The 10991-nt window shown below is 48.6% G+C and overlaps 1 protein-coding gene across 1 annotated transcript; it reads right to left on the bottom strand.

Moving 5' to 3' along the window:
• Nucleotides 1-370: 370 nt before the first annotated feature.
• Nucleotides 371-9466, bottom strand: TCTE1 (t-complex-associated-testis-expressed 1). The gene is given in 7 exon segments (XM_032681986.1): nucleotides 371-1118; nucleotides 3062-3084; nucleotides 3087-3510; nucleotides 4584-5152; nucleotides 7040-7294; nucleotides 8599-8655; nucleotides 9371-9466. Coding segments are annotated over 5 exon segments (1368 nt in total). The 5' UTR covers nucleotides 7224-7294; nucleotides 8599-8655; nucleotides 9371-9466; the 3' UTR covers nucleotides 371-950.
• Nucleotides 9467-10991: the final 1525 nt, after the last annotated feature.

Below are 10991 nucleotides of genomic sequence, written 5' to 3'. Positions count from 1 at the left end.
GGGATGGAAGTCAGCCCACTTGCTGAATTCCCTGATGACATCTCCTGAGCAGGGTGGTCAAAGGACCAAGGCAGTCAAGTATGTGCCCTGTCCTTTCCTCAGGTGGCCACAGCTTGTTGAGCAAAAGGAAGCTGCTCCATTTTGCTTCAACCCCAAAGAAACTCCTCCATTTTCAACATTATGGACTGTGTGGGCTAGCAGTCCTGCAGGGACCCCTCTAGCTTGAAGTTTTGCAAAATACAGAATTTTTTTTTTGTACAGATTTGCACACTACTAGGCAAGGTGAGCATCTGGTTATAAAGAATTCACCTGTTTGCAAAGCAGGCTAGCACTGATCAAAGGCATAGCAACCTAAAGCAGGAAACCACAGTGGCGAGACCTATGATTTATTAAATTTATTTCTTAGTGCTTTTCACCATCCATATCAGACTCCAGACAGATTTTGCTATAAATACAGATAAATTCTTGAGTAGAGCAGTATCCAGAAAAAGCTGCCAAGGAACTAGAAACAACATTCCCTCAATCCCCTATGCATCTCACATCCTCCTCAGCAAAATGCTTAAAAAAGCTGCCTGCCCTGAAAGTTAGCTCTGGACTAAACTATTTAGATGGCAGAGGCTTCACCTTAGCTGCTTTACAGGTGGAACAATTACCTGAACTCAGCTTACTGCTGGGGCACTTTAGAAGCACCACAGGAGGTGGAATATAGTCTGGTGTGCAATGACAGAGAGGGGGCTCAAGAGGCAGATTGCTCTGTGGTGCCACTACAGTCCCTTCAGGTCTAACGACTGTCTCCTATTAAGCCACAGGTTGGATGATGGGGGTCTGGGAAAGGCTGCAATGACAGCCACAAGATAAGTGTTTCTCAGAAATACAAATAAAACCAAGACTCTGAAGAAAAGTATCTCCAACGCTGTACCTCCCAAGCTCGTTGTGCTGGAGCATTTTATTCAGGGGGGCTTGGCGATGGGGTGCTGCAGCCTCACTGCTTCCCTATTGGCCCACACAATTTGGTGAATGAAGTACTCAGCCTCCTGGTCCACCTCTGCCCGGCGGAGGTCAAGCTCAGTCAAAGTCTTGTTGTCTGCCAGCCCTGCAAGCAGCTGCTTCCCACCATCCTGCAAAAGGATGAAAAGGAATGGTTAAGGGAGGAGATCCAAAAGGGAGGTATATTGCTCCTTTTCTCTCCTCCCCAGGGCAACTTCTGCTGCTGGCAATGGAAAGTCCGTGAGATGGTGCCACAAGGGATGAAGGCCTTCACCCAAGCCTGAAATGTTGCTCACAGGAGAAGTGCAGGGAAGGAGTGTAACCTTATGCAGCTCTCAGTGATATGACACATGCTAATGACTCCCTCTGGGTACCATGTCAGGAGTTCTCAAGCTCAGACTGGTTAATAACACGTCTGTCTGGCAGTGATAACCTGAGAGGAGTCTGCTCCCCCCTGTCCCCCAGTCCCCAGCTCACTGCTGGCTGGGGACAAATGGCAGTGTAATTAGTGTACTGCTCCTCATTCTGCTCCTCCTCTCATCAGTGGTGTGAGCCCCAGTACTGGCAGTTTCCTGCCTGGATGCCATTTCCCAGACTGGGTTGGCTTTCCTGAGGGGAACATCTCACACAGCTGAAGTCCAGCCTGCTTTCGACAGAAAATGTGATGTAGATAGCCTTAGGGAGGCAACTCACTCTGGGGCATTTCCCTTTGTTACCCAAAGCACTGTATTTAGGCATGTGACAAATTGAACTTTTTACCATCTTAGCTATTCTCTTTCAGGTACCAAATACACCTCCTGCCCCATCTCCTCCATCCAGATGGCCCTCTCATCCCACTACCCTCTCTCTTAGCCCTTTTGCCAAAAAGGGCAGAGCAAAAAGAACTGGGAAGAAGTCTCTTTTTTAATGAGGCACAGAGGTCAGAATTTAGTGCATCTGTAGCAAAACCCCCAATTTCCCCAAAGGTAATATCACCAGCTGAGTTTTGGGCTGCTCTGAGGCTTCACAAATGGGTAACAGGAGAGCTCAACAGAAGGAAGATGCTAAGCATAGAGATTATTATTTACTAAACAAAAATCCTTCTTTCCAATCTTTGCCCACTTGTATCATTAAACTCAAATGGTTTTCCACATCCGGGACCATAAAACTCAGAACTCACAAAAGGTTTTCTGCCATCAAATCCTTTTAAAACCGTTGTCAAACACATTGATGCCAATATTCCTGCCAGCAGGGACAGCTGGTCTTGCTGTCTCTTTATTTGACAGAGAGAATAATTGAGGCAGTGCAGAAAGTTTAAAAGCCAGCATGATTGCTTTTGGCTGCCTAGTTTCGGATTTCTAAAGCTCTTTTTAATCAGCAGTGGAGAAGCGGTCTGGTTTGTGGGCATGTTGCATACTGCAGCTCTTTGGGATGTCGTAAGATCTGTGGATGCTCTTCTGTCTAGAAAATGTAAGCCTGTGTTTTAGGAGCCACTTATAAGCACCCAGATGTGACACTTCTGACCCAGAGCACTGCTCCAGGGCTGCAGAGTGAGTTAAAGAAGCTCAGCAACTGAGCCAATTTTCTAACAGTCTCCTCTGAGCATGTGATGGATGGGAGAAATTCTGGGAAGGGTGAGACTATCTGTGTGCTGTTGAGTGACAGATGGCACAGCAGATCCAAAGCACAGAAGATATGCATGAGGCCCTCATCTCACGTCACCTATCATTATTAACTATTCTCACATGTGCAAAGTGACTGTGATTTTTCCCAGACATGTTCCCTGGTGTTCAGTTTCCTGGGAGTGGGAATCCCTCCCTGCCCAAAAGCCCAAAGCCTCAAAGCCAGATTCAGCCCTGTGAATGGAGCTAGATGTAACAAGTGAGATAAATATGTGCATGCACAGAAGGCGTCCTTCTTCTTCCTGCCCTCTGCTAGAGTATCTTTCCTGCTCACAACTGATTGTTATCACAGAGAGATTCCAAAATGAGGGATTCATTTGCCTTTGTGGCTTTGAGGGAGGGCGGGCTCAGCATCTGCTTTTCAAATCAACCACACAGGCTCACAGACTGCAGGGAGAAGTGGGTTTTCTTACCAGCCCCAGGTGGTTGCATGAAAGTTGATGCTCCTCAGGGTGGTGTTCTGAGCCAGGACCTGGGAGAACAGTGTAGCAGTTGGCTCTGACAGGTTATTACTTCCCAGATGGATGGACTTCAGGGTGGTGTTGGTCAACAGGGCATGGCCAATTGCCTCCCCGCCCTTGTCCTCCACGCAGTTGAGGCGCAGATTCAGTGAGGTCAGGGTGGACTTCTCAGCCAGGGCTTGAGCAAGAGCCTGAGCCCCTAGGTGATGGATCTGGTTGTTACACAGATCAAGGATTTCTAATCTGCTGCGACTGATCAGCTTGCCAAGAGCTTGTGCCCCCTTGTCCCTGATGAGATTATGGGACAAATTCAGCTCCACCAAGCAGGGGTGATCCAGCAAGTTACGGGCCAGCAGCTTGGTTTTTTCATCATCCACATTGCTTCGTGTCAGCTTGAAAACCTGTGGGGATAAAAACCAAGGTCACTAAAACAGCCAGTGCTTTGGACTGAGCTTTGTACAAGATCTCAGGGGAGTTAAGCCTATGGTCCTCCAGACAGGTTTCATCTCCCTTCACTTCTAATACCTTTAGCCAGTAGGTTTGAGTAGTTGCTTTCATAGTGGGCAGATACTTCCAGCAGGCAGGGCATGCCACTGGTGTCCCATGCCTATTCTAGGGAAACATGGTTTGTCTTCTGGAAATTCCTGTTCCTCTCCTCTGACTGCACAAGGTTTTTAACTGGAGGCTAAATTTAAGCAAGATAAAGCTGTCCAAACGTCTGCAGCAAGTGACAGCAGAGCCCACCTCAGATCACAGTCCAACATTGTCTGAATGAACATGCACACCATTGGTAACCACAATGCAATGTCCTGTGCTGCTAAGGCACCTTAACAGCCACAAGAGAGGTCATTTCTCTTTTGGAAGCCAAGTAGACAAATATTTCCCAAAGCATGCTGATCTATGGGGAGAGTGTTCAGCCAGCTTGCCCTGTCTCTGCTATAGATAGCAATGCTTACTGATGTTTTGGAGGGGCTATCTCCACTGCAGTTACCAAAACTGAAGATGCTCCTAATGCCCAGGAGGAAAACCCTTCATCATTCTAAGAGAAGTGCGAGTATTTCTCCATGCTCTTCTTGAGTGTCTTTGCTCCTCTGGGGCAGGTTGACATGTATTTACTCAGCATAACTACTAAAACTCCTTACGAAAAACTCTCTCTGGACTTCTCCTTCCCTCCCAGAACTGTGTGAGGAGTTGAAACAGGAGTGCTGTCCTGTCCCTTATGCTACAGGCAACATGTTTTGTGGGAGCAAGTATTTTTCTCACTGATCCTCTGACAACCCGTTCTAACAAGGACATTGCAGAATGAGATACTCAGCACTAGGCCAGCAAGTTACATCACTGCACTCTGCCAGACTCTGTAACCTGCAAAAGGAAGGGTGCTGCCAGCAAGCAAAAACTGGTCCCTGCACTTCTATCCCCAGGTGATTTGAAGATCTATCTGAGGAAGGGGAAGGTTCAGTTTGGGGTACATTACTTTCAGGTTGTGGCACATCTTGATGGCAGCAGCCAAATTGCAGCAGTCCTGGTTGGTGAAGTTAAAGAGGTTCCACTCAAAGTTCATGCCACAGTCCTTCACGCCATAAGTGAGATGAAGCTCTTCAAGGTGAGGGAGAGCAGTAATGAGATCTTTCAGGTCGTAATGTTGCACGGAGACCTCACCAGATTCAACGTCACTCCCTGTATCAGAGAGGTCATCCCTCTCCTCTTTTTGATCCACCTTCACTGGTGGCAGGAACTGATCGATCTCCAGTTTCCGCACATAGCCTTTGCAGAGCGGGATGAGCTCTAGGACCTGGTTGGGGTCTGTGCTGTTAGGGATGAAACATTTCAGGATGTTCTCCAGGTGACGTTCAAAGAACATCCGTTTCCAGCTGTCTCCATAGTTGGAGACATCACACAGTTGCCACCGCTCAGTACAGCACCTCTTCCAGTACTCCTCATCGCTTACTAGGTTGGCAGTCACAGCGAGTGGAAGGCCAGTGGGGAGCCTGTCCAGTACCTTCCTTTGGTGTTCAGGCAGAAGATAGTTCAAAATAGGGTTCTCTGGAAGGAATAAAAAGAAAGAGAGGTTGGTCTGGGCTGTAAGAACCAGGGCTAGCTCTACAGTTCTGCCCAGCCCCGCAGCTGTGTGCCCAGGCCCTCCCTTCTACTGATACTGCCTCTCTTCTCGGTTGCCAGAGGCTGGTGCACATAGCTAAGCTGGCAGAAAATATGAAGGATTCACTTCCTACATTTCTGTGTAGGATTTCTAACTTTTACAATAAATATCAGTGTAATTGGATTTACTCTCATAATATTTGAGAACTGCATCAGAAACTTAGCTCCCCATTTAAATTTAGTTTGAATGGAGTTTATATTCAGAGCAGGAATTCTGCTCCCAAGAGAGCTAATTCAGCCTTACAGCGATGGGAGAGCTTGGCTTGCCATTTGCTGAACTTTCTCCCTTTTGGTTTCTAAGCATATTGAAGAACAGTATTTGAGAACGACTGTCTTGTGTGTGCTCTACATGCAGGTCCTTGTGCCTATTCATCTTAAGTCAAGTGTCTGTCTTGCCCCAAACTGATTTCCTCTTTTGCACTGAGACACACTCCTAGCTTTTAGGTCCACATTGTTTAAATAAAAGTTTGGTTTTTTCCAGGAACTCTCTCCCTTCAGTCTCTTTCCCAGTTCTCACCCTAGGCCTGAGCTGGCTTTTGTCTGGTGAAAGTTCTTTGTGGCAGGAAATGCCAGAGAAAAGTCATGTGTACTCACATCATGACTGTTTGGTGACATGTAGAGTCGTGTTGAGTAACAGAAATCATCAGTGGAGAGACCTATCTGCACATGGGAAGCCAGATTTTGAGTGGGGTTAGCTTTATATTTCCTCTGTTGCTGTGGCATTTCCTTCGTAAGGACACCCAGAGTTTTACCACAGTCTCTTCCGGAGTCTGTTTTCCAGTGTCCTACAGCTGACACTGCAGTGACCTTCTCTGCTAAGTCCCACAGCACAAGCAGAGGTGGGACACAATGTGAGCAGGACTGGGATAGTTTCACTTGGGTTCACTCAGGACACAGCAGTGGGCAAGGTGCAGTTGCACAGCTCAAGTAATGGCATGAGGGTCCCCATGACACCAAGCACACTGTTTTTATGCCCACACAGTGTAGGCCCAATTCATTTGGCATCAAATCCTACTGGCTGGTAGGACTGCAAGGATGTCCCAGCTCAGACCCTCAAGTACCATCAGCTCCTGGCATAAGGGCACTGAGCTCCTCTGTACTGTCTTACAGTCCCAATGTCGAGATAGCCTTAGAGCTATCTTTAGTCTTTGCTGCCACTTCACTGAGTCAGCCAAAAGGACAGGTAGGCCCTTCTTTTCCCCCTCCCAGTCAGTTCTAAGATGAAGCATACTTTTTCTGTTTTGCTGTTTCCTCAGTCCACCTGCTTCAAAAGCACATTCTCTGCCCAAGGATATACCTTGTCACATCACCACCAAAAGCCATGGAGGACGGCTGAGTCTGTGAGTACAGCACGTTCTGAGATGGCAGCTCCTCAGGCAGGGAGCAATTCTCCATCTCCTTGTACAGCACTCAGTATAACATATATGAATCAAGAGGAGGAAACAGCAACTCTACAGCCCCAGCTATGGTTGAGGTGAGTCCAGAAGAGCGTGGATGAAGGAGATATGATTGAACAAGGTCAGGGCAGAGTCACATCCTGGACAGCAGCCCAGAGGACTACAGCCATCCCTGGAGTGTACAGGTACATACTTAGCAACTAAACAGTTTGTTTAACTGGCTACACAAAGGGATATTTCTCTCCATCTGTCCCTTTGGCAGGGTTGGGTACCACACTCTGCCTTTCAGCATGCATCTGCCTGCCTTGTTGACCCTCTGCTCCCTGGGACTGAGCTCTCTCTCCCTGTGCCCCAGGGTAAATGCACTCCCACTTACTTTCAAAATTGCGAACAATGTGCTGGAGGCAGAGCTCAGTGAGGTGCGGGACAGTGACAAGGGACCAGTTGGGGTCCTCAGTGATGCAGCGGCGTGCATAGTATGAGCCAGCATCAAAGCTGGTCTGAGATGGACCTGGTGAGGGAATGGCTGTGCTTCTATCACCAGTCGCTGGCTGCTGCATCCTGCTCAGGACCCACTTCGCCCTCAGGAGAAGTGCTTAAGAGTCAGCACCACATTTTCCAGCTGGACTGCCTGCAAAAGAAAGAGGCAACTTCAGAAAGAGGCCAGTGTATAGAATGGTCTGCTCACACTGCTCTCCCGTATGCATGTGGCCCCTGCCCTTTGCCTGCCTCCTCTGCTTTGGACTGGAAGCACTGCAGCCAAACAACTATTACTCAGCCTTATCTTTATATCCTGCCCTGTGCAAAGAGGTCTCTAGGCGCTACATGTAATAAGCAGATAATAATGTGGTGTTAATTCAGAGTGCTGTTGAAGAGGATGGACGGGAATTGATTGTTTACTGTCTTTTCCAATAAAAGGAACAGGCAAAGCTGACAAGAGCTGGGTTTAAAGCAAAGGGAAATGATGGTTCTTTACATGGTCTGCAGTTGAACTGGGGAATTCCTTGCCATGGGATGTTGTGGATGCTAAGAGACTGTGCAGGTTCCAGGACAAGTCCATGGAAGAGAAACTCCTTGAGAATGATTAAATGCACAGAAATCATGTGGCTCAGTGTGAGCGGAACACAGCTGGAGGTGGGGAGGCTGCTGGAGGAAAGAAGAACATATACTTGCATTGTTTTTCTACTGTTCTTCAAGTGTCTGCTTCTAGTCACTGTCAGAGATGGGTTGTTGGGCCAGCTATCCCCCGATTTGATCCAGTATGCCTGTTCTTATGACTCTTTAAAGAGAGATGCTTTACAGATGAATACATTATAAGTGGGGGTTTTTTCCTGCGTTTCTCAATTACTGTCCAGCTGAACTCCTTCCAAACATCCATTAACAGATGAGATGAGTGAGACCTGTTCAGATTGCACTGAGCCTAAGCAAATATGAACTAAAAACCCAGCCTGGAACAGGAGGAAGTATGCCCAATCCTATTAGCTCTGCAGAGCTCTCCCAGAGCAAAGTTTTCCATTTGCTGTTTCCTACCCCAACCTCAGGGCCAGTGCTTTATGCCATCAGAATCCCACATGTATGGTTATTGCCTGGAAGTCCTAATGGCTCTCTTACCAGCACTACCAGTCTGAAAGAGGCAGAGAAGACACCAGGAAAGAATCTTCCACTTGAGTTCTGGGTTCAACGAGAAAGCAGGAGGATGAAGCTATATTTCCTGGGAGGCATTGGTGTACAGATGGCAAAGACAAAGGCTGTAGAAAAAGGGAGCCTGGTCTGAAGAAGGGTGGATGTGGAAGAAGGAATGAGCGATAGGCAGCTATGAGGATGGACTGGGAGTTGTTTTCTTGCAAAGCTTCTCAACCCAAAAAGAAGGTGCTATGATGGTGGGCCACCTTTCAGGGGGAAGAGAAGAGGCCTGGTTCTCCACAGCATACTTACCCTGCTGAAATCCAGCTCTTGGTGCTTGATGGGCTTCAGCAGAAGGGCAAAGCACAGCTGGAAGGCAGTGAGGTGGCATTAATAGAAGAGAAGTGACTGGGAAAAATGTTTTCTCCCTGCTAAATCCTTTGTCCTATTCAAAAACCATCTGTATCACTCTGTCCCCCAGGCCAGTCACAGCTCATTGGAGCTTCTGATGGCTTTCCTGACCTTTTGGAAGGAATCATTAAAGGCCAGCTGTTGGGGAGAGCCAGTGCAGCATTGGTGGCCTAGGATTATTTCCTGTCTGTGTTCCAGCAAATGATCCAACTGCCAGTTTACCAACGGCAGATTGCTTTTTGAAGGGTAGGTAAACCATGGCACATGCAGGACTGCTGGAGAGGAAGCAGGAGACACAGGCAGAGCTGAAACCCATCTCTAGAAACAGTGCAGCTGCCTCCACGCACTGGATGAAGCTCTCTGAGCGACGCACGCCTGCAGTGAGAGGTCGGTCATTGTGCAGTGCTCAGCTGTGGGCCAGCCCCAATGTCAGGTGGGCACAAAGGAGAGGCAGACAGCTTGAGGTGTCTGTGTCTGGGCTGCTAAGAAGCAGCTTGAGTAAGTAGCTCAGTTGACTCCGCCATCCCCACTTGTCACTCACTATGAAGCCAACAAGAGCAAGGCCGCAAGGCCTCCAAATCAACCCCAGTGCCAGGTCTCATGCTGAGTCACCACTCGCAATTCCATTCCCACCATGCCAACACATTGAGCATACCCTGCCAGGTGTGCTTACCACCAGAGGAAGGACCTCGTTCAGCCCACATCCCCTCTGACTTGGCTGCAGAAGTCTCACCCATCCAGAGCTGACATGCCAAGCCAGTTTCCATACCTGGTTTTGTTAAGCGTGTATTTAAAAATGGAGAAGCATTGTAATTCACTATCAATAAACCAAGTCAACAGCATTAATGCACGCTCCTTAGGACACACTCTACATGCACAGCAGTCACCTATGCTAAAAAGGCTTTATTAAATGATATGTAATGAATGGGGTCATGTAGTAAACTCCCACTGTGTCATTTAACACCCAGGTTAGACTGAAAGGTAAATAATGCTGAAATTCTTAAAAAAAAAATAAAAAAAAAAATCACACTTCCCTTCCCAGGAGGAAGCTGACAGAAGTCTACTACACAGCCAACTTATGCTGTTACTAACGTGCCTATCAAAGCTTCTCCAGTTGAGCCTGTTTTTATCTGGAAATAAAAATTTTTGCTCTTCTGATTCACACCAAAGCCCATAGAGAACAAAAAAGAAAAGCTGTTTGGAAACTGGTGACCTTTGGCTGATGCTTCTTACCAGCATTATGGAGATCCAAGATATGGAACAATTGCAAACACTGCATTTACTGGAAAGTTTGCAAGTGCAGGAGAAATTCTTTCTGGTTATGCCCCAGCCAAGATCACATTCACATTGAATCTCTGTCTATCCACGAATCAAGGAAGCTCTTACACCACTGCAGCGGTACGCCAGTTATTCTGCACATGTCCTGACCTTTGTGCTGTTGCCTGTAGTCCAGGCAGGCAATCCCAAGTGCTGGCTAACACTGCTGATCCTGCTGCCACATGCGAGGACTTGCCACACTCCCTTGCGCTTCCAAAGGCTGATGCTAAGTGTGCATTAAGACAGGCTAATCAAGACGCTCAGTGTCTGCAATAGGCTTTAAGAGAGTTTAAAAAAAAAAAAAAAAAAAGGCGTGTCAAATGAGGAATCTATTTAGCTTCAGATATAATGAAATTTGTCTGTAATGGAAGACTGGGCAGAACGAGGCCAGCCGGCCTTTTGGGAATATGGTTAATGTCACCACTGTAATCTAGGCGGTGTGAAGGGCCAACACTATGGTCCTGGACCTCTGCCGGCATGACCCGGAAAGGGCCTCTGCCCCAAAGGGATGTCAGAAACACGAAAGCCCTTTCGGACCTGAGCATCGCACACCGCAGCCCGGGCGCTGCGCGCAGCTGGCTCTGCCGTGCCAGCCCCCAGACACTCGGAGAGGGGTCCCTTCCCCAGGGGCAAGGAGAACGCCTGGCTGCTGCTGAACTCCGCGGCCCCCGCCAGCCCAGCTCCATGAGGTGCGGGCGGCACGGCCTTGCGCTAACCCCCTCCCGGCCAAGCTCCTCTCCAGAGACCCCGAGAGGGAAGAAAAGTCATTAGCCCGGCCGCTTCGTTAAGAATCAGACCTGCAAACTGCAGGAGGGTGGAAGTGTCCGGTCACGCCCGGTGGACGCTCCCGGCCCCCGCAGCGCCGCGGGCGCGCCCGGGCGTGAAACGCGCGGGGTCCCTCAAGGCCCCTCGGCCCGGGGGGCTCCGGCTGCCGCTGCGTCCCTTGCTGCGGGGCGGGGGGGCAGGAACCACCCGGC

This window comes from Chiroxiphia lanceolata, chromosome 3 (assembly GCF_009829145.1).
Source record: "Chiroxiphia lanceolata isolate bChiLan1 chromosome 3, bChiLan1.pri, whole genome shotgun sequence".
In the NCBI taxonomy this organism is placed as follows: Eukaryota; Metazoa; Chordata; class Aves; order Passeriformes; family Pipridae; genus Chiroxiphia; species Chiroxiphia lanceolata.
The sequence above is the reverse complement of the archived record's forward strand: the minus strand, read 5'-3'. Positions and strand labels throughout refer to the sequence as shown.